This window comes from Colias eurytheme, chromosome 1 (genome assembly GCF_061535395.1).
Source record: "Colias eurytheme isolate Ceu_HAF_F1 chromosome 1, ilColEury1 Martin Lab GWU primary, whole genome shotgun sequence".
In the NCBI taxonomy this organism is placed as follows: domain Eukaryota; kingdom Metazoa; phylum Arthropoda; class Insecta; order Lepidoptera; family Pieridae; genus Colias; species Colias eurytheme.
Window position 1 is genome coordinate 10,535,720 of NC_142980.1, and position 24,500 is coordinate 10,560,219.

Sequence of the window (24,500 nt, forward strand, 5' to 3'; positions counted from 1 at the left end):
CCTTTGTTGTCGTGGGATGCCGCTTCCAGTGTAGGTTACGCTGACACACGAAAATATGCTAGGGTTGTAACAAATGGGAAATAAAACAATTGTGATTATTAATATTATGATGTACTAATTTATTCATATGTACATTCAAAATAATTGCGAATATTAAATCTAATGTAATTATTTGTTCATAAATATATAATTTACGTAGACACTTTATTTTAGGATGTTCTTAATAGTCTATTATAACATTAAATCTAAATAATGCATTCGCATTGGGATGAACAATCTGACAAGACTAGAATGAGAACAACATATACACAGTTTTGATTAAAATTCTACAGATAAAAATACAATCTATCTAAAATATCTTAATAACTTCTGGGATTTCAATGTAGATTTACATCCATACACAGAACAGTTTGTGCGCGCCATTATAGAATATGTAAGTATCTATGTATAATAAAATTATTATACAACTAGATTTCCGCCTGCGGCTTCGTCCGCGTTTTCAAAGGAAAACCCGCATAGTTCCCATTCCCGTGGGATTTCCGGGATAAAACCTATCCTATGTGTTAATCCAAGTTACCCTCTATATGTGTATTAAATTTCATTGTAATCGGTTCAGTAGTTTATGCGTGAAAACCATACATACATACATACAAATCTTTCGTCTTTATAATATTAGTATAGTAAAATACGACTACGTCGTCCTTTCGCGCTTAGTATACTGCAAACTAAGCGTGTTTTCAGTACAGTGGCCCGCGCCGCCCGTCCCGCCGCCAGTTCCTCTTCGTTTCTCTATGCAAGTACATTCGTCGCCGTACTGTAGGAAATATTGTAATACTGTGGTTATAACCTGTACGTACGTTAAGTGTCGATTTTAATTCACTTAGAAGATACAAAGTTTGAATTAAATATACAGTCATTTAATTCAAACTTTGTATCCTTATCAAGGACCGATGACAATACATGCAAGTACAATGTGAGTACAATACTAGAGTTTATATTACCTATACTAGCTTTCCGCCCACGGCTTCGCCCGCTTTGTCTAAACTTAATAAATTTTATACTAAAACCTTCCTCTTGAATCACTCTATCTATTAAAAAAACCGCATCAAAATCCGTTGCGTAGTTTTAAAGATTTTAAGCATACAAAGGGACATAGGGACAGAAAAAGCGACTTTGTTTTATACTACTTATGTACCTAGTGATTGATGAAATTGTATATTAATCTATTGTCCTTTCCAAATGTCTTCAACTTACGGAATTTTACATGCTATTTTATTATCTAATCGTTAGAGCATGAAAGCAGGAAAATTAGAACTAGCTTTGCGCAGTTGCTCGTGTCGGACCTAATTTTTTTTTTTAATTAGCTTCACCTGTATGTTTGTAATCGACTTCTTTGGGCGCGATTTTGACCCACTTTAAACGGCCAGATTTCGTTCAAACTTTGTAGATTTATTGAGGACCGATGACAATACACTAATTTGATAAAAAATTTCTATTTTTTAGTTCGGTTTTCTATAAAAAGCGTGTTTTTTAGTTTTTTTTAACTATTATTTTTTTTTGCGAAAGTAGGTAGGAAAGTGTTTTAGGTTAATTTGCTTATATTTGCAATGAATATACTACCTAACTATGTAGGTATATAAATTTATTTTTACAAAAAAATGTAGTCGTTGCGAAATCGTAACTGAACTAGGTATAAACTATATTGTTGGCATAAAAGGAAATTTATTTTGTTTGTTTTCCATTATTATTTCTGTTTGTGTAGGCTTGTACAAACAAAATTTCCCACATGGATGTATTCCTCAATCCTCTCTTATACCTATTATACAGCTTCCTTTTTATATTTCATTTAACTTTGTCTTCTGCTTCTTCGTTGTCATTGTCTTAAAAAAAATGTTCGTTTTGTTTTTCCCAAAGAGAGGCCACCAGTTTAACGTTTTCAAAGATCTTGGCCTATTCGATACGACATTCTTTCTAAAAACACGTGATAAGTCTTCCGTTTTCCCATGTTCATTTTCCGTATTTGTTTTATTATATATTTGAATTTGAATTACACTGCCTTTGCTTGATGTTTCATCCTGTACATCGAACGTTTGCGTAAGAGGGTTGTAACTGTATGAACCGAAAATTGGTCTGAAATAAAATAAAAACCATTATGTTCGTTATTGTAACTAAGTATACTTATGAACCAAACACAAATACAAGTCAATCCAATATACAATCATTAGGTATGTCTTTATACCAGAAGGCTTACAGTAGTTATTATAATATTATGTATATGAATCGTTACTTATATGATACCTTAAGTGCATATCAACTATATTTCCGAGTGAAATGCCCATAGAACATATTTTTCAATACAGTATTACAGTCTCATAATTACTAGGTAGATACCTACCTCTATACTCATATAATAAGATGAATAAGATAATTTTAAGTAACATTTTTTTGTGATTTTTTGTTAACAATGTACTTACGGTTTAACACCTTCTTCAACAACATATCGAGGCATCTTTTCTTTTTCACTGACAATTATCCTGGAAAGTATAAGGGCAATAGATAATAATTTAAGGTAGGTAGGTACCTAGATAATAAAAAACGTAAGCATATAACACCGCATTATTTTAAGGTTTGTTATAGATCGATGTTTATAAAATCACACTGGAATTTCCTATTGTTAAATCTGTAGAAATTTTCGTAGGTAAATATCGTCAAAGTTCGAAAATGAGATATTCAGATCCTTTTCGGAACAAATTCGCGGACAGGTTCAATTCAAAACCATTCGTTACGCAACTCCAATAAAATTTAAAAATTAGGGGTATACTTACACAAAAGCTCCAAATATATTTAATAATGCAAACAGTAAAAACATTTTTGCTTTCAATATTTTCTATCGCGCAAGTAATCGGAGCGCGTGCAAAACTTTATTTCCAATTTTATTGCTTCGCAATATCAAATAATATATTTTTTATTCATCGCAATATAACCTTCATATGATATAATCCACAAAATGTAAAAATTGTTGGTTCTTATGTAGGCAAAAGCTCTAAGCATACTTATTTCAATTAACAATGAATATATTAAATGCCAATAGATTAACTAAAATCATTCATTAATCCCTTTTCCATTAAAAACTGAGCTGCAGATTGAGGCAGAATTAAAAAGAGGGTTTTCGTTAATTCTATGTAGACGCGTGGGCGGAGTGGTAAAGCGTGGGCGGGGCTTGATAGCGCTCTGTCTTCAGCCCTCTAAATCAACCCTCTGAACCTCAATACAGTTTAGAGACTCGAGCCATTATCACGTTAAATGTAGTTGTAGTTAATATGACATCGGTATAATGAAGTTGTTTTTGTAGTTAAAATATTTCTTGCAATATGGATAATGTGAATCCAAACGTGTGCTCACTTGATGGTTCCGCGATGCCGCTCAATATTGATAGGTCACCTGTGTCTGGAAACAATTCGGATATGTTCTTATATGATGATTCGTCCATGTCCGACGGCAGTTTATACGCTAGTGATCAAGAAAATCATTCAACACCAAGAAAACGGTAAGATTCATACAAGAGTTAACTACAAATAAGCTGCGAATTTATAATTTATCGTTATTGCTATTTAGCTAATGTTTTATTTTTTGCCAGCAACAAGGATAACTTAGATAAAATATTTTGGAAAGCGAAATGGTATGTATAATTTGATTACTTTGTCATTGGATTTAACATGTAATCAAAAAAGGATTTTCAATTAATTTTTAAGTGCATTGCATATCTCATGAACCTTTATTACCTAATATCTTCAATTGTCCAAAAGTTCTCTCTGCCATAGCAAATTCTTTGATTTATACATACCTTTTCTAACGTATCTTGAGCTTGTACCTATTTATTTGCATGTTACTTAATAATTTCCGCTTCACTGCAGTCTGCAGTTTGTCTCATCACAATTGATTAATTTCTACGGCTCCCAAAACCTCATATATCTGTTGTTCATAGTTCTGAGTGCCGTCGTCTGCACAAGCGTCGGAGCCGATGTCCCCAACAGCAGATACAACAGCGGCAAGCCGCGAATCTCCGGGAGCGACGGCGGATGCAGTCCATCAACGATGCGTTTGAAGGCCTCAGAGCTCATATACCCACCCTACCGTATGAGAAACGTCTGTCCAAAGTGGACACGCTCAAACTGGCCATTGGATACATCAGCTTTCTTGGAGAACTGGTGTGTATGACAACATTGTAAAAGTTGTTTTGTCCTGATTGTTTTTATTTAGTTGTAAATGGATTCAAAGAAAGTAGGTAATAAAAGGAAATAGTTTGGAATATCCAAAAGTGCACGCCTCATAATTTTTTTTAAATAATTATTATTTTTGTTTATTTAATAACAATTAAACCACATCGAATCAGACCCTGAAAAATGAAAGGGTTCTATTCCTGAGCATACTCAAGCGTAAGAGAAAATAATTTGGAAAATCCAAAAGTGCACGCCTCATAATTTTTTTTTAATAAATATTTATTAATTATTATTTTTGTTTATTTAATAACAATTAAACCACATCGAATCAGACCCTGAAAAATGAAAGGGTTCTATTCCTGAGCATACTCAAGCGTAAGAGATAAAAAAAGACTCGATTAGTAAAGTATTTCGGTCGCTATCGTGTTAACAAGAAAAAGGATCCGCACATACAGACACACGGACGTCCAAGACAGAACTTTTTTAAACTGTTTTTTAACTAGTTTAAATAACAAAAATGACGTCAAAAATATCATGAACGTTAAAAATAGTGTTTTTTCTTAATATGTGTGTGTATGTATTATCTTACAAGTGCAATGTATGATACATAAAGACATTTTAAGTTTGAAAAATCAGATGTTTTGCGCGAAGTGACAGTAGTACCCACCTCAACGCTTCGCTTATGAGGCGTGCAAAAAAAGACTCGATTAGTAAAGTATTTCGGTCGCTATCGTGTTAACAAGAAAATCCTCCGCACATACAGACACACGGACGTCCAAGACAGAACTTTTTTAAACTGTTTTTTAACTAGTTTAAATAACAAAAATGACATCAAAAATATCATGAATGTTAAAAATAGTGTTTTTTTCTTAATATGTGTGTGTATCATGTATTATCACAAGTGCAATGTATGATACATCATACATGAAGACATTTAAGAGCGAGCGCGCACGAGCAACTTTGTCTCCGCAACTATTTTGTCTCCGCAACTATTTTGTCTCTCCACCCATGGGCTAGTATGAAAGTGCGCGCACGTAGCGACGCAACTCCCCATACAATTGATGGGAGAGACAAAATAGTTGCGGAGACAAAGTTGCTCGTGCGCGCACTGTCTTAGTGTGAAAAATCAGATGTTTTGCGCGAAGTGACAGTTGTACCCACCTCAACGCTTCGCTTATGAGGCGTGCAAAAATTGACAAATGTAGTTTCAAGAACAAAATAAAATCAGAATAGGGAGATATCCCTACAATATATTAATTACATAGATTAATTAACCTGGAGTAAAACATCAGCCTAAATGTTAAGGTATCTTATTTTATACATCTATTCCTTGTTTTATTTAATAAACAATTTGTTCAATTTTATCAACAGGTTCGGACGGACAGAAATTCATCAGACACAATGCTGTCGGGCGTAAGCAATACTCACAATAAGGAAGAACAAAAGAAAGTCATCGTGAGAGGTTAGTACCTAGTACTTTCTTTAGTTAGGTAATTTTTAATTAGCTAATTAGGTAAATTCTACAATCGAAGTGCTCGTCACTCAATTCATCCGCACTTCTTGGATGCGTTTTTCTCAGCATGTTCTGCCCAGAACAACAGAAATTGTGGAACAGCTTGCCACCTTCGGTATTTCCATCTGTACGATATGAATACTTTCAAAAATAAGCCTACGCATCTCTCAAAGTCCAACAAAACAATCGTAATGTTCCCTGACGTTGCAATTACTTACGGGCGACGGTGATCACCTACCTAAACATCCTTTGCTGGTTGCGTTGCTTACTTGTCATTATAATTATGCTTATTTTTTTTTATAACTAGCTGCCCTGGCAGACGTTGTTCTGCCCTTTTGCCCCTATTTCATGTCTTCTATCCATAATTTTAATTATAACCTTTCTTATGCCTTAGTAAAAAACTAAAAACGTTAAAATAATAATTATTATATGTAAGTAGGTACTTAAAAAAAGTTAAAAACAAGCTTAAGCTCATTTAAATTATTGTATTGTCATCGATCCTTGATAAGTAGAAAGTTTGAATTAAATCTATCCGTTAAAGTGGGTCAAAATCGAATGTAGACAAGTCGATTGCATACCTACAAACGTGCAGGTGAAGTTAATAATATATAAGCGTGTTAAAATACCCGAATTGGTCGAGCCGTTCTTGAGTTTTAACACAGTTGGCGATTCGATTAGTATCTAGGTATAAGACACAAAACCAAGTGATCTTGGATGTGATGTGACCATTCTACAGGTCCTATACCTGTAGAATGTAATAACCTGTACACAATAAATATGGTAAAAATGTTACATTAATTCAAAATAGGCTGATCATCTTCAGATTTAGCGTTTTACAACTTTGTATAGTTTGAGCATATATACTATATCTAAATATGTATAATAATTAGAGATTCACCCAGTAGCCACAGGAACGATTTTTTGTTAGTAGCCTATCTAATAGATAACTGGTAATGCAATGATTCTGAAGTAATGAGTAAGGTAGGTATTGTTTAAAATTAAACATATTGTGTTGAATATGAATAGGTAGTTTTTGCAATACACTAACTTTTTTGCAATATTTTACAAATCTAAGTACTTACTTAAACTTACATAATATATAGTTATAATTAAAATAAAATGATACACAAATCTGATTACTTATTTTTCTTTATATTACTGTAGACTTACAAAATATTATGTTAAAATGGAAATAATTCTACCGTTGAATATTCGGTAGCTTTCTTCTCAATTCAGCCGGTATTTTTTTTTAAGTTACCGACTCCTTTAGGTTCGAGTTTGACCCACTTTACACAGTAGGTAATATTTACAGTCTATTCAAACTTTGTACAATTTTCGGATCGATGACAATACAGACAATAGCTACCTACCATAATAAATAATAATTTTATGAGATTATTTTTCCGACCCAAATATCGACCAATAGAATTGCACCATTCGACGTCACGTGGTACAACCTACTTTACTGATAATTTTTTGAAAATTTTCTCTGGTCGTTGACGTCAAACTGACAGGTTCAATTCAATTGTGAAATTATTGGCCGACATCTGGGACGGAAAAATAATCTCCCGAATACCACACGAGCTTCAAAATTATCTGGCATTTCCCTCAAGGTTCCCTGCAAACAAATAAAGTCGTCAAGTTTTTCAGGAAAAATCACTCGCGCTTCGCGCTCGTGATTTTTTAACCTTGACTAAAAACTTGACTCCTTCATTTGTTTGCAACGAACCTATCGGAAAATACCCGATAATTTTGAAGCTCTTGTGGTATTTATAAGTGATTATTTATTTGTACGTGTTGTTTAACCATACCCACTTATTATTATTTTCAAAGACACATAATACAAACCCATCACAATATAATATAGGTAGTAGGTACCTAGGTATAGTCGACTATAACTTATCAGATGCTATGAGATATATTTCGAGAAATCAATGATGTTAGGAGGATAGGGTTATCAATGTAACTTTTATTTACCATAACTTAGAAATAAGAAAGTGTGAACCCTATTGTTGGGTCAACAATACAGGGCGCGACCCCTGCGCTGTGCAATTTGTTTGTGCACCTTTTGATGATCGATAGCGGTTGCCGCGTTACTAATGTGCTCATTTAGATCCTGCATTATTTCTAATGATGCGTGATCGTAAATAACAGAATAGGTTTTAGTGCGATATGCAAAAGAAATACAGTATTAATGGATCTGGGAATAAACTATAGACAGAAGAAAAAGAGTTCCTTGTTGCATTATTATCTACTAATTTATCTCGTTAGTATCCACATTTCACGCTTTAACATCCACAATTAATTTTATTAATTTTTAACGAGAAACCTATAAAATGTGGTCGGATAATCTTTTACTAAAAAAGATTGAAAGATCTCTGAGTTATCGGAGAAAAATCGGATTTACGTGTAGTACATCCTGGCTATAAGATACAGCAATTGATCGAGTCAAACGTATGGCTACCTATATAGAGATATGCACGTTTTTATTATGTTGATAACACGTGAGTAATATTGCGTGTGATAAGCGCTAGAATGAATATGGTCCAGGTGACATCGCGCCGGTTTCCCACGGTACATCGCGTGATCATCGATGGGATACAGGAATACACGTCAATTAAATTATATTCCCCCATATATACGAGATGGCCAGTGAGATAAATTTATCTGCTTTAAAAAAATAGGAAAATTTTGATAAATAAACTAACAAATTAACGAGACGTTCAAAATTTACACTTAAAATGTTCGTTGTAACTAGTCAATAGTCAACCCAAAATTATTTTTCCTAATATCGAGTATGTAGATAAGTGGCTAGTGTGTTATGACTTAGATAGTCTATCAATAACAATTAACTACTATCACAGATATAATATAATACCTACTATATTAGTACTTATATTTTCTGTGTCTTCCGGTGTTCTAAATTTAATAGAATTAGTCCATTGAATAAATCCCTCCAAGGGCAGGGCCGTCTTAGACTATGCCGGGGCCCTTGGGCACACAAGAATTGGGGGCCCTTTGAAACATAAAGAAATCAAACTAGGTATACAAACTTTTTCCCACAATTATATATGTTTTTGCCCTAAATTGAAACTTAAAGAAGTAATAAGAAACGAGAAAATTTCTATGTAAAATTTTTGCTCCATTTTTTTTTATACATTTTACAAAAAAGTTACTTCTGACCAATCTTATATTATATTATGGTCTTTTGAGGAAACTTTTTTTCCTTATTTTTTTTATATAATTCATTTGAAACGCTGCTGCTGTAATGGCGCTCCAAAGTTGACTTAAATTAAATTTAATTAAGAAATATTTTAAGAATAACTTTTTCAAATTACCTTTCTCTTTTTCAAATTTATCTTTTTAATTAGCATCTGGATTTTTTCTTTCGTAGCCGTTTCATTTTTTCTTTCGTAGCCGTTTCATTTATTCAAGGCCTAGGCAAATGGCAAAAGTCAAAACGCTTGTCATCTATTCGTATAGAAATGGTCCGGTGTGAACAGAGTTCACTAAATTCTAGGACCTTTAAAACTACAAAATTTCATATCCAGCAGAAAATTAGTAAAATTGTTCAAAGGATTACTAAAAATAAAATACAAAATTAACTGTCATTCCGGTACGTGAATTAAAAAACATATTCCAGGTTATAAATAAATAAAAAAAATAGGTGATTTCGCGATTAATACTGAAACGATAAGTTTTATCATAAAATCATTTAGGTGTGAAGTGATTTAAGAAACGTGTGCATAATATTATAAGGATGGGATGAGTTTATAAATCGTTATATCTTAGAAAATGGTAGGAAGCTACATCTTAGGGAAATAATGTATTGATTCTTTTGTATAGATAATTTTATGATCTACAATTTGGGTAAAAGACGTGGTTATATGATAAAACTTACCGTTTCGGTAAAAATCACGAAAAACCTATATATTCTATTGACTTTTAGGAAAATTTTTTTTCCTAGTAACAGAAGGTTGGGAAATTTTAATATATTTTTGAAGTGAAACTTCTTTAGGCGCGTTGAGAGTAAAATTTCAAGGTCGCATCATAACAATACCGTAACGTCATGGAGTAATTCAACGATTTTGGTATCTTATAATCTTGCCAAAGAAGTGGGCTATTTAGCACCGAAATAAATTTTCAAATCGCACCAGTAGTTCCCGAGATTAGCGCGTTCAAACAAAAAAAACAAACTCTTCAGCTTTATAATATTAAGTATAGATTGTGTTTTTAATAATTTTACCAAATTTCGGCTGGATGGGAATTTTGGTAGTGGTCGTCGTCGTCCTTGGTAGTGTGACCGAAACATTAGCAAAACGTCGCTTATATCAATTAGTATCAATAGCGGATTCTATTCTCTAGCGTTTCTGCCACTTGTCTAGAGGCCCAGAGATTAAAGTTTTGTCACAACGCCCTTGTATGCTATTCTGTAAACTTAGACTTGTTATTAATTTTCATAATTACCAAAATAATTCAAGTAAAAATATATTATATTACGTTAATAAGTAAATAAATAATTCGAGTAAATGTCTGATAAGTTAATTATAATGGTGTTCGAATCACTCGAATTATTCCTATACATAGATGTTTTGATTCGAATAAATCTGAAAATGATCTGACGTTCTGGCAACGAGAAAAGTGTATTGCTTTTTAATAAAATATTTTGAGATTTATGTGAGAAAAATTGTCAGTCCTACATCTCCTCCAGGGGGGCCCCCAGACGATGGGGGGCCCTGGGCACTGGCCCCCTGTGCCCCTATGGTAAAGACGGTAATGTCCAAGGGGGGTCTAGAGTGAGGGTTTAGGAGGTATTTAATTTTATTAGGGTAGTTACGATACTTGAACTTTTTAACTAACTACCCTAATAAAATTCAATTCCCCGTAAACGCCTCCATGGTGGAATCTGGTATTTTTATCAATGATAGACCTAATTATGAGCAATCTATCTGTACCGGTCACAAGTTGCACTTTTGAGTTTTTTGGAAGAAAAAAATAAAAAGATCAAGTATCGTAACTACCCTGATAAAATTCAATTCCCCGTAAACGCCTCCATGGTGGAATCTGGTATTTTTATCAATGATAGACCTAATTATGAGCAATCTATCTGTACCGGTCACAAGTTGCACTTTTGAGTTTTTTGGAAGAAAAAAATAAAAAGATCAAGTTCAGTAACTCAAACTGCCCCAGTATAATATTTTGACAATCGATTCCTCCTAAAGGCTTCCATGGAGGAACGTGTTTATTTTACCAATTATAGACCTAATTAAGAGCAATCTATCAGTACCGGTCACAAGTTGCACATTTGAGTTTTTTGGAAGAAAGAAATATTTTTTGATCGATTGATGGGGAAATTGTTTGAGCCAAAATCATTTTTTACTGCTTATAACTCAGAAACGGTAGGATATAGGAAAAAGTGATCTAGGTACAACTTGTAGATAATTTTATGGCCTTTCAACTTTTCCTTGAAAGTTTTTCTCTAACATGTACCGTTTTTGAGATTTAAGCGAAAAATGAAAAAGTGGACCCATTCCCCCCCTCCCCCCACTCCGGTGCTCCTCCTAGTGTCCCGGGGTTTTAGTATGTTTATTACCTAGGGACTCTTGACATGTTTCCGAAGAAAAATCTTACGTTACTAACTCACGCACTCTAGAACTTTTTATTCAATGGACTAAATGTTTTGATAAACTATGGACTCAAGAATATGCTTGGTTTTATATACTTACCAGTTACCAAAAAGTACTAACACAGTATTACAATATTATATATATGTATATTGTAATACTGTGGTGCTAATGCAAGCGATGTCATAGTATCTAGGTAATTTAATAAAATAAAATGTTATGATCTATCATATGCGGTCTACTCATCAAAAATTAGGTAGGTACCTTGTCAAATTATAAGCAATATAATAGAAATATACGTAAATACTATGTTCAGATTACTTAATGTTCTATGTGTTCAGATTACCTACCTACTAGGTATAATCAGTGCGTTTTTTTCACAAAACTTTTACAATTTTACTCAATTGATAGAACACAAATTTAAATCCTTCATTATTGTAACGTATGAATATAGGTAACTGTTGTTATTGATATTAATTTGACTGTAACATTTTATTTTCTATTGGTACTTTGTGAAAATGATATTAATTGTGTAAGTTTCACAGTTGAACACTGAAAACCGTTATTACAAATTATTATATAAACATACTTTTTATGAGAACATAATTTTATAATTCAATCATCTCCATTTGTCACTTAGGTAATCCAGGCAGCTTATTAATACTAATTAATAAGTAACTATAAATAATACATTAGTATTTCAACATTAGATGTATTTTTATTAATTTGCAGTGCAGCTGACACAATGAAAAACACAAATTGTGCATCGCAAATAATGTAAACAAGGGTGTCAGATGAAGTACTCTTGCGAATCACGCCATAGCAAATTGTGTTCTCCCTTTAAGTGCAGAGGCGGGGTATATTGGATTACTATTAAGCTCTCCACACCCTTTACAATATGTCTATTAACACAGCTTAAAGATGCCTATGGGTATTGATAGATTATTTAATAATTACCTATACCTACTCATATCGCTACAAATTTGAAATTACTGATTCGATAGTGTGTTCTTGGTACTTATGAATCAGCAGATAGGAATAATATTTATTCTGTGGTATTATTTTGGGTATGTCTTCAAAAGACAATTATTTATATACTTATTCTCGCTATTTGTACAATAGTGCTTATATTTTGTTCTATAAATAAGCTGAAGATCGCTAGTTTGTCCCCGTTTAACAGAATTTTTCGAGAGCAATCATTTATTTTATTTTTATTACTACATAATATTTTATTTTATTCATAAAAGGCACCTTATTATAGCTGTTATTAAGATAAATAATTATACAAATTACATATAAAAACGCCAATTAATTTTATCATTAGGATTTTTATACGAACATTATTATATAAACGGGAATCGCTCTGTATAATGTATCCATAATGCCATTATCTACATTCTATTGTTGTTTTGTATTCATATTTTCTTATTTTATGGACTATTCGATTATGCGGCGTCATTTGTTTCCCTATCATAAAAAATACACAAAGGGGTGACTAGGCCGCGATTCATGCCAAGTGCGCACCGCATAATCTTTTTTTCAATTACTAAAAACACCTTATCGAAATGTAATGTAGGATTTACACATAGATTATCGTGCACGTGCGCCGACGCTCATGGCGCCTTTCGACACTTTATATTATGCATTAAAAATGTTCATGTAAATAAAATATAATGTTTTCTAGAGTAGCTTAAATATAACCTTTTCAGGTTACATAATTATCAATAAAAAAGTAATAGTTAAATAATAAATTGACTCTGACTGATGACAATCCGTAGTTTGTTTTCGATTTTCATATATTGATTTCTTGTGATTTTTATGTCAATCAATTATTTTATATATTTTAATTAAAATAGTAAATTAATTCATTGATTTAAGGCTTTTAGTTGCAATGCCTATCAAAATCCTACTCGCACGTCAAATATTCGATGCTACCGGAATTCCTACGGTCGAAGTAGATATGGTAACCGAATTGGGTTTGTTTCGGATCGGTGTGCCTTCAACTGATATGAAAAAAATTGCAGAAGCAGTGCAGTTGCGGGATAATAACCCTTCTGAGTACTTCGGTATGGGCGTATCATCAGCCGTGAAGAACATCAATACTATTATTGCTCCAGAGCTCATAAAACAAAATTTGGAAGTGACCATGCAGAAAGAAATAGATCAGTTCATGATCGCACTCGATGGCACTGAAAACAAATCTAGACTCGGGTCTAATGCTATTATGGCCGTTTCACTCGTTATCGCCAAAGCGGGAGCTGCCAAAAAAGGAGTTCCTTTATACAGACATATTTCAGACATGGCTGGCGTCACGAGTATCATATTGCCCGTGCCACATTTAGTTGTTTTGACTGGAGGTATCCTCGCTTCAAATGGACTTCCATTTCAAGAATACATTATCATGCCCACAGGTGCGTCTTCGTTTGCGGAAGCTATGCGCATAGGTACTGAAATATACCTCTACGTTAAAAATATCATCAAAACAAAATATGCTGTCGAGTGTACGTATGTCAGCAATTCCGGAGGGTTTGCAATTCCTCTAGAAAGCCACAGAGATGCGTTATTATTTTTAACAGATGCCATAAAGCAATGCGGATTTGTTGGTAAAGCAGAGATTGCTATTAACGCTTCCGCCTCCGATTTATTCAAAGATGGAGCTTACGACTTGGAATTTAAAAACCCGAATTCGAATCCCCAAGAATATATGTCGTCGGATAAATTAGCCGAGGTATATTTAGATAATATGAAAGAATTTCCCGTGTGCTCTATAGAAGATGGTTTCGATTATGACGACTGGGCAGCGTGGTCGACATTGTCAGGGCGGACACAGTCGCAGATATTTGGTAATGACCTTACGCAAACAAATTTGCGCAGGGTCGGCTTGGCCGTTGAAAAGAAGGCCGGAAATGCAATTGCACTGAGAATAAATCAGGCCGGTACACTAACAGAGGTAATTGAGGCGTTTAAGTTGTTAAAGTCAAATGGATTCGGTGTCGTTGTGTGTGATCGATGGGGAGACACCGATGATTTATTTTTAGCTGATCTTGTTGTCGGGTTATCAGCAGGCCAGGTAAAATGTGGAGCTCCGGCGCGAGGTGAACACATTGGAAAATATAATCAAATCCTCAGAATCGAGGAGGAATTAGGAGCTTTATCGAAATATGCCGGCAAAAATTATCGAGTACAGGCATAACTAATAAATAATCTTATTTCTTATAACGTCTTTCCTTCAACTCTATTTTATAATATTTGATGTAGAACTTTAAAAGCAACTAACATCATCAATGACAGATGCGGCATGGTGAAATACCCAAAATTACAATTAATAATTTATGGAATACCAAAATAAGCGACAAGCGGTCTAATCACAGGAAATACTCATTATTCGTATTGTAATATAGTCTAAACTGTTATTAATGCACTTGTAGAATCGTGTGTGATTAGGGTTGTCGCCGCTACATTATCTAGCTATAGGTAGATACTTTATATTATTTTCAAAGTAAAAAGTCGCGGAGAATACATCGTTTTTTTTATTTAATATTTATTTCTGAAAAATAATTTTAATTTACTTATAATATCCAACCATACGCATAACTTTAATTAATAAAACGTAGTACATTTATATCTTTTATCTATTATATGATATTTAAAACATAAAGAAATAGGTAGCTGCATATAAGTAGGTATAATTAAAGATTATTTTTCAATAATTTATAAAGAAGAACTGAGTAAATTAATTGTTATCAATGATTCCATCTAATGTCATAGGTCAACCCTATCTTGCGATATGGCCAAGGGGCATAACGGCGCGCACGTGTGCCACCCCACGCCACAGGGATAGCACCCTATTTACCGTATTCGCGAAAGTTTAGTTAGCCCCCAGGGATTGTTTACGCTCTCCGGAATAATTGTAGATAAATAAAACTTATGTTAACGCTGAGGGTTATAAGCGATTTTAGATACAATTAAGTGTTTCTTGATAACCGATTAGTCTATGAATCAATTAATCTTGGTCTTTATAGCGTGAACTTGGTCTAATTTAATAACTATAGGAAAAGCATTTAAAATGCGCGTTCCTTTTTGTTTTCCAAATAGGTAGTTTGTATTAGATATAATTTATTTTGCTTTTGTAAATTCTTCTATTTCGTACCCATTTCACTGATAGTCGACCAATTGACAATTAAAAAAAAACAAACGTCATAATAATAGTATGTTTCATGAGGTTTCATACCTAGTTAAAAAAAACATATTGAAAAATCGAAGGCGCCGGTACTTTTATATATTATATGTTGTTACTCTTTAAAACCATTGAATTGAACAACAATTGATTCATATATGCGTATAGGTACATAGTATACAATATAGATATTAGATTTATCTTTTCAGGTAGCAATTTCCAAGCACACTCCTTGTCTTGGTCGCGCCGTGGCGAGCGTCCGCCGGGTGCAACACTTCACGCCAAGATATGGGTGCCAGAGGACCCCAGAGTTTTTAATAGTTCCACGAATATCCTCGATAAGGAGGAATTAAGATAAGCCTGGGCGCTAATGACACGTTGAAATGAAATTCCTTTTTTATTTTAAATCACAATAATGTTCTCAAAATAGGTATCTGGTACATAATATGTATGTACGGGTGCCTAATTAATTATTACAATTATTATAATTATGCTGTATTTTGGTAACTAGTATTGAACAATAGTGATGAGGCAAAAAAAGGATGTAGTTAGGTACCTATGTACTTATTTTTATCGAGGAATAGTTGTAGCTCGCTGTATGAATTTATAATGTGATCATGAACATATATTTTTGAGTAGCAAAATACATAAATTCAAATAAAGAACAAGGCTCAGGCATATATTTATATATGTTACAGTCAAAACCCTGAACCAGTCAATATCCTTATTGACGGTTATTGAGGTTATTGACTAACCTTAATAACCGTCAATAAGGATATTGACTGGTTCAGGGTTTTGTCTGTAGCATATAGACATGGAAGTTAACTATACGTGGCAACTGGCAAGTTTAGTTCTGTTAGCTATGCTCAGTAGTTCATCCGATGACGAGATTGTAAATTGCAAGTAGTTTTGTATATAGGTATTACCCTCCGCCCTTTCTGTAAAGTAGGTTACATTAAAGAAAGTAACATTATTGTCATTTACGAATAACAGACCTAGGTATAGATAGTAGGCGCAAGAACACGTTATTTAAAAAGGAAAGGTAATAAAACAAATCAATAAAAAATATATATTCACGGTGTTACCAACTTTGTAATATATTTATTTAGCTATAAGTGTAACGCTATCTCATAAAATTAAAAAAAAAAACCAAAGAGTTGGGTTGAAGTTGAGAAGACTAAGGTTTGTTACCTTAGTAAGTACCTAGATAACTATGGATATGAATTATATGATTAATAATTATTATCGGATAACAATTGTTGAACAAACTGATTTGAAAATTCAAATATATATATATATGATTGTAGATACTAAATTAATAAAAGTTGAAATTATTATGCATGTTTTTTTTATTTATTTCTACTTGAACGTTTACAACCTTAGATCATTAAGTTCCTACTGATAATGCCACCAGAGAAATTTTAAAGGGAATATTATTTTGTAATTAATTGCCCATACAAATATGATATTTAATATCAACTTATACTGATCAATGAGCCTTTTTTTAATTCTGATCAAACAAACAAAAAATATACGAAAGGATCGTTATTCGTTATATATTTAAACGTACCCGGTACCTATAGGTATAGGGCAGTCCCTATACCTATAGCTACGTTTATATTACGTCACTCCAGTGAGTGGAAAAACGTTTGCCGGCGAAAATTCCACCTCCGTGTCGCTACACGTGCTTACATTCCCAGAGGGGAGTTTTAGCTATGATTATATCCGTAAGTACTATTGAATACCAGGCACAGAGTATCTCAACCTACAGTTTTATTAATTTTTGTTTATTATCACCAGATGTAATGGTGATCTAGGCATAGATTACTAAATAGTTAGGTATCTACTATTTATCTAGGTAAAATGAGTTCTTTGATTCTTGTTGAGTTGTAATTCGTACATACTACATAGTATCAAATTAGGTAGATATACTATATATGACTAGCTGTGCTCCGCGGTTTCACCCGCATGGCTCCAGTCCTTTTGGTCTTAGCGTGATGATAGCCTATTTTCAAATCGTACCAGTAGTTCCTGAGATTAGCGCGTTCAAACAAACAAACTCTTCAGCTTTATAATATTAGTATAGATAAGCACCTACCTCTCTACATATTTAAAAAAAATCAGGAACAGTTTCACACATAGGTGAGATTAGATAACATAAGAATAATGGCTCATCATGTTATAATTACCTAAGTAACTACTAGGTTCCAAAAATAAAATCGTCGTTATTGTATAAACTTTAAACCAAACATGTACAACTTTACATAATATGTAATATGTACTTTTTTGAATCTTCCTCAGACCTGGCCAAAGCTGTCTAACTTCACGTAATTTAATAACATATTAAATAGGTACACGTTTATTTAGATTGATGCAAGTTCTCAGAAGTGTAAAAATAAAAGAATTGAGATTAGATTTGTGTTTTTTACAAGCATAGTCAGATAATAGTGAAAGTATTGCGCACCAATTTATCAATTTGTCATATCTCTGTTTTAGGATTACCTATATGACTATCAAATTATTATATGATGAACGATACAATGAAAAAAAAATACAGGCCTAGCCAATATTTATACACCACCTAAGTGTATGCGAATTGCGCCACTTATCTAATTCCAACTAGAGGAAGGTTGTTTATTTTCCCATTAGATCATTCAAACGGATTATATTAAAGCCGAAGGCTTCGAAGCACAAAAGGAATAGCTGAAAGGAAAAAATGGGCGGTCCTGGATCAATAATTGTTGTCAGTTCCGATTGGTTACAAGTGCTTTTTCTCACGCCTTCCACACGTTACCGCCGTGCCATCTCCCTTGTTTCAATAGATCTATATTCTATTCAGTATATTTGCCGTCGCTCGTCGCTTGAAAATGTGTAATAAACATTATTTGTGTTTAGCGAAACAGTTTAAACAATAATTTGTATGGTAAAACATTTCAACATTTAAAATATGAAACATTAAAAAAGTAGGTTGGTTATTATTTATTAAGTATTTAAAAAACAAGGTGAAAAATTTTATTACTTACCTATAGTAGGTTGGAAAAGCGGAAAAGTTTTCACCAGAGGCCTACTGGCACCCCTGTTTCATTGCTAGTCAATGATACTCGAATTTTCGTGTGATCTTTTTTAAATTAGTCATAATATTATCTCATTTAACTAATATATAAAATAAAGTTATAGAAAAAGTTACACCAATTCAAGAGCGGCTAAGCGGTTTAATAATAAATTTTTGTTTGTGGATTCTCTGACTGTGATTTCTCTCCACCTGGATCAGGATAAAAATGTACCTAAGAAATTTGAAAATCTTCCAGAAATGCGAGCACATTTGGGAGGATTGGTTAAATAAAATAATTAGTTCTTTCATGACTTTATTACTATTAAACAACCATTTAAAATCAAACATCAATCGTTACACATATTTTTACTCATTAGCTAACTATTCTTTGACAAATACAATACTTTTCCTACATGAAAATCATTGACAATGATTTTTTCCTTAAATCTAGGTATTGATGATGGTATACATTTTATAAGACAATATATTAAATATATTCCTGACACAGTAAGTATTTGCAAAACACACACTTATTTTAAAATTATAGAGTATAATAGTCTGAGTAAAATAGCAGGTCAGAACTAAAAACATTTGCCGGAGTGAAAACCAGTGCAACGAAAGTCAAGCAATACATACGAAAACTTGGAAACATGTCTTATTGTTTTCATTAAAACGAGCGTTTTGCAGTTTTTTTTTTTCAATTTTATATCAACGAGATCCGAAATGGTTCCAAAAATCAGTCAATGTACGTACTTTACCATAATTACTTAAAACAATTTTCGTGCATTTTATTGTAAAAGCTGGATGATTTTATCTTGGCAAAGTAGTAACTTTTTGGATAATTTAAATATACATAGTAATTTTGCCGCTTCACTTTCATTTCAATCCTATCTATCAAACTTTGTAAGACACGATTTTCACATTACATAATTGATATTCCTATCAAATATCGAATTTTGTACATTCTTTAGCACGCTTTCAGTACTTTAATATACACTTTTTCAATTTGCATTTAAATACATTAATAAAATATGATTTTAATAACGTTAAACATACATATTTTTATTATATGAGTGTAATATGTAGGTATAATACAATTTCAACAAGTGCTGTCTCGTTGTTTACCTATTGGCAATGATAATGATCACTAAATGCATCATACATCTAAATATACGTACCTATAGGTTTTATAATAAAGGGACAAAACCCTGGAAAAATGTAATACATACTCACTTTCCATTAAATAGTACCTACACTAAAGGTAAAAATTACACTTGTTATTATCGAGCGACATTTCATATCAAGGAAAAGGAATTATATTTGCATGACCAACATAGGAACAAGGTTCGAGAATTGTTTTGAATAAAATATAGCATTGACCGAATTACGTCAGCGAGCCCATTTGCGTAATTTTTTTACCATAAAAAGTACCTAACTTTCATGCAAGTACATACAATATACATCGATCGACCAAGGCCTGTCTCGCTGTTTTATATAATACAATGTTTCGTACGGTGACTGGTATAACTTCATACTACAAAATGTTTCATGTGTACATATAAAAAATAAAATTTACCCGTTCATGTAGAGTAGGCCTGAATAATTTACCTGGACAAAGCCTTAACAACATTAATCAAATCACCATAATAACGTAAAGAAACTCTGTTTTCATTGTACTAAAGACTATTGAAACAACCCTGCAGCAAATTGCTTCTAAATAAAATGCAATATAATTTGTGTAAAATTTATGTAGTAGGTATTTTTTATTCTATAACTAAGTACTATTGAGCAAAAATTGCCAATTTCGAAAACATATACCTCATATAATAAAAGTTCATTTTATACAATATGTAAAATACGCAAATAATGACATACATTTGGTAGCAAAAACAACCTCATCACAAAATTGACGACATACCGATGCCAGTTATTATTGCAACTACTGTGATTTTTATTTTCTGTAACTAAAGCTTTCCACGATATCTAATTGATAAAATATTCCGTTTGCTTACACATCATTAATACAATGCTAAAATTCGATAAATATCATAATCATAATGTACTCCTATAATATTGTCATATTCTCTTAAAATGACGCATTACATATGTAAATATATCTTGTATAATAATTTGTTTGTGTATAAGACATCATTGACATATCATTTCGCAATCACATTTACTCAGCCTACAAATATTTAAATCAACAACAACATATTTAGCTGCTAAGTGCTTAAAAATAAAGGCACAATATAAATAATCCCGTTTTGCTTTTGAAACATGCAGCTTAAAACGCAAATAATTATTATTATTTATTATGATGTATTCTTAATAAACATATGTATAATACCAATAGAACCTCTTATAGCAATATAAACAATGATATATAAAATCAACAGAAAAAGAAATAAAAAATAAATAATTAGTTATATGGTATTGGTTTAATTTGTTTTTGGTTTTGCATCACTTTTTGGCAGATAGTATGGTTTAGCTAATTTCTTGATAAGAGGCTTGTATACAAATGGCCAAGGTAAAAATATGAGGAAACCAGAGAAAAATAGGCTATAGTACACGCGCCACCACTTCCAGAATATTTTGAGATCGAATGGTGCCAAGCTCCAACCCATAAAAACGATAGTGTAAGTTTTCAATACAATATAGAGAAGATATTTGAAGTTGGAATTCCACATTTTTTCATAAAAGGTTGTTTTGCTAATGATGCTTTCTAATTCCTTTTCCATGAAAATGATAATGAATTCATTGAAAAAGGTCATATAATAACCTGAACGGATGCCGTGCCATAGAGCTAAGAATAGTAGAGTGAAAAATTGGCTGAGATGACGGTTACCGAGGAACTTGAGTCGCTTGTACACATATTCTGCAGCAAAGAAGTTTGTGTTGCAGTTAAAGCTGTCGATGTAGTGCTGGAACTTGGTGGCACCTTCGAAACACATGAGCTTGATGTTATTGCAGCCATCCCATTTGGACACATCGCCATATTGTGTCTTTTCCATGCCGTTGTATGATAATCCAAAGCGAATACATGATGCTGCCAAAAATAAAAGCAATTTATTTCCGAAATTAGTCACATTTTCTTCATATTCAAAATTTTCATACAAAAATAATCGTCTTAAGTTATTTGGTACAAGTTAAACAGTATTTTAGAACAATAGAATTGCTTCTATTTGTTAACACAACAATAAATGACTAAATCCAACTCATTATCATTGTTCCTTAATGCACCAATTGAAGCCCAATATTGCTATTGCTTTACTTAATTACACATTACCCAACATGAATAATCAATAAATGTTTGTTATTAATTTGCATCAAATAGTATTACAAATAGAATTACTATTATAATTACTATTTACCCCCTAATTGTATTTGAATAGTTTGGAAATTTCCGAGTTCTGCTAAGATTTGATTAAATTTTTAAATTACTTACCCTCAGTGAGTAGCCAGCAGGAAATATACTTATACAAGGCAAAGTGAGCCCAGAGTCCACAGTAAAAGTGCCGGTAGAAAATAGACGTTTCCCAAAACTCATCAGACATCATGTACTTAATGTTGAATACAGTAACTAAAAAAAAGATTTTTATTACAAATTCCGGCCATTAAATGTAAATAAACAAAATCCTCAAATTCAAAATGAATGTAAATGTGAACTTATTTAAAAACAGTCGTACAAAGAACTATGAGTGTATTTTGATCCAAATACATCTACTTTCAATGGGTATGTAAATTTAACATATGAGACAGATGGAAATGGACACACAAACCATTTACACCATTTGATATACATAATAAACAATATCTTACCTCCAACTTGAAAAGCAATCAAATAGGCCAGACCTTGCACCAATCTCTTGAGTGCTTGCTTTTCTAGATTGTCCTTTTCTTTGTCTATAGGGAACTTGTCGGAAATATAATCAAGGTATCGCCTAAATGAGAATATTGGCCCAACTAGGAAACATGCAGGGAAATAAACAAAACCAAGAAGTTCCAAGAGGGTTGGTGGATTCTGCAATGCGGTTTTTTTATTATTGGATGATAACTCCTCTCCCTGATTCATCTTTTCTCCATCCCACATGTCAAACGACAGGGCTATCAGTTTCAAAGTCAAAACACAATGAGGCATTGTCCAAGTGATGTCATAGTCTTCCGATTCAGTCATAACATAACCAGTTAGAAGATAGGCCATGTTAAAGAAGAATGTTATTATAGCATTCATTTTTCCAACTCCAATGAACATTGTTGTGAGATAAATAACAATAGCTGGTATAGCATTATGGATGAAAGACAAGCCAAAATTGTAAATAGCGAGATCAACACCCGTTACTATGAAATAGATGTTTCTGTACTCTTTGTGTTGTTTGACTTTTTCGTTGTATAGAATACCAAGAGGGTAGCCCAATAGAATGGATATGAGCAGTTTTAAAGCCGGTTCTGTAGTTCCTATTAGACCAGCAATCAAGGGGATTGGACTCAGGCCAATCCAGCCCAGAAATGACAGGGCAAGGCCAATCATGTTGAGATATGCCTGGAACAATGAATTAGATTGAACAAATCTTTCAAAATATAATTGGCAAATCGCTTTTTTCACACTTAACTTGATTTCTTCGCTCCTTTTCTTTTGTTATAAATCTAAATGTAAATAGTGGGCACAAATCACATGGTTTTTAGACATAATATATGAAGTGCATTCAGAATTCTTAGAAAAAACTTAATGTGTTACTATTTTCAACAAATACAAAAAATTTAAAATCGATGAAAGTATTACATAAAATTTAAAATTGAACATGTAACTTATGCGCTTTGTTAGTTACAACAAATTTGAATTTATAAGTGTCGCGTTATTAATTTGTAGATATAAGCATTCATATAAATATTTTATCAAGAGGCATATAATATGCAGTGAATAAAAAGTAACAAGTCATCATACCTTTTATCATATAAAGCGCCTCTGATGAATACGAAATATAAATTTTTAGAGATAAAACACAGTAGCGTATTTGACAAAACAAGTAGTGTAAATAATAATAATGCTGGATATAATAACCGAGCAATTAGAAAGGCACATATAATAAAATAAAATCGACCCACATAACCGGCCTAGAAAGAGGATAAAACGCTTTTAAATATTTGAAGATAATGATACAGTCTACAGAATACAGGTACCTATGCTGAAAATATGGTTTGACATTGACAGATGACAGTCGTGACAATTTTATTTATTACGACTCCAACTCAGTGTTTCCAGGTTCCAACGAGGGCTTTTGACGAGTATTTATTATTATTGTATTGTGATTGTATTGTTAAGGTATTTTTGTGGTATTTTTACAATTAATCAACTTAATTATTTAAGTAATAGTAGATATTAATACACTCAGTTAAAAACACGTTTGAATATTCATGTGTGTAGCATGGTGTAGCACACAGAACAGTAAAAACAAATTTAATAAAAACAATTTGTTTTTACCGTTCTGTGAATCTAAATAATGTTTAAAAATCAAAACACATTTTTTTTCGTCATTATTCAAACGACGCGAACGGGATAAAAAAAATTATCGCCTTGCAATAATAGAAAAAAAAATTCTATTATTCTCATTGAGATATACATATGGAGACGACACCGCCTACATTACTTATGTTCCGCTCAACATACGCCATATGGCGTAACTGCACGCTCATTTTTTATTTGTTTTAAAGTGAAACGCATCGAATATGCCTTCGTGTGTGTTACGATATTGCACAAATAATACAAATAATACGGAAAAGTGCAAAGGAATAACTTTCATCGGTAAGTAGGTACCTAACTAGATAATAATTTGTAAACTTAGTTAGAGCAAAAAAATGGCGCACAGATTTTGTTCGTGGTGTCTCCTCCATACGTATTAATATTATCTCAATGATT

General features: G+C 32.6%; 3 protein-coding genes across 3 annotated transcripts; 1 reads left to right on the forward strand and 2 right to left on the reverse strand.

The window, feature by feature from the left end:
* Positions 1 to 1,803: 1,803 nt before the first annotated feature.
* On the reverse strand, positions 1,804 to 2,985 carry LOC149911208 (uncharacterized). Its single transcript, XM_090118979.1, has 3 exons — positions 2,826 to 2,985; positions 2,475 to 2,534; positions 1,804 to 2,130 (listed from the first exon to the last, which is right to left on the reverse strand). The coding sequence occupies exons 1-3, from the start codon at positions 2,867 to 2,869 to the stop codon at positions 1,836 to 1,838; spliced, it is 399 nt and encodes a 132-aa protein (XP_089975105.1). The 5' UTR covers positions 2,870 to 2,985; the 3' UTR covers positions 1,804 to 1,835.
* Positions 2,986 to 3,135: 150 nt separating this feature from the next.
* Positions 3,136 to 14,550, forward strand: LOC149911209 (enolase-like). Its single transcript, XM_090104189.1, has 4 exons — positions 3,136 to 3,547; positions 3,986 to 4,208; positions 5,592 to 5,682; positions 13,244 to 14,550. The coding sequence occupies exons 1-4, from the start codon at positions 3,372 to 3,374 to the stop codon at positions 14,548 to 14,550; spliced, it is 1,797 nt and encodes a 598-aa protein (XP_089960315.1). The 5' UTR covers positions 3,136 to 3,371.
* Positions 14,551 to 18,886: 4,336 nt separating this feature from the next.
* nes (lysophosphatidylcholine acyltransferase 3 protein nessy) lies at positions 18,887 to 23,770 on the reverse strand. The gene is made up of 4 exons (XM_090104191.1): positions 23,529 to 23,770; positions 22,406 to 23,126; positions 22,032 to 22,166; positions 18,887 to 21,632 (listed from the first exon to the last, which is right to left on the reverse strand). Exons 2-4 carry the CDS (start codon positions 23,112 to 23,114, stop codon positions 21,025 to 21,027), a joined length of 1,452 nt encoding a protein of 483 aa, XP_089960317.1. The 5' UTR covers positions 23,115 to 23,126; positions 23,529 to 23,770; the 3' UTR covers positions 18,887 to 21,024.
* Between the last annotated feature and the right edge of the window lie 730 nt (positions 23,771 to 24,500).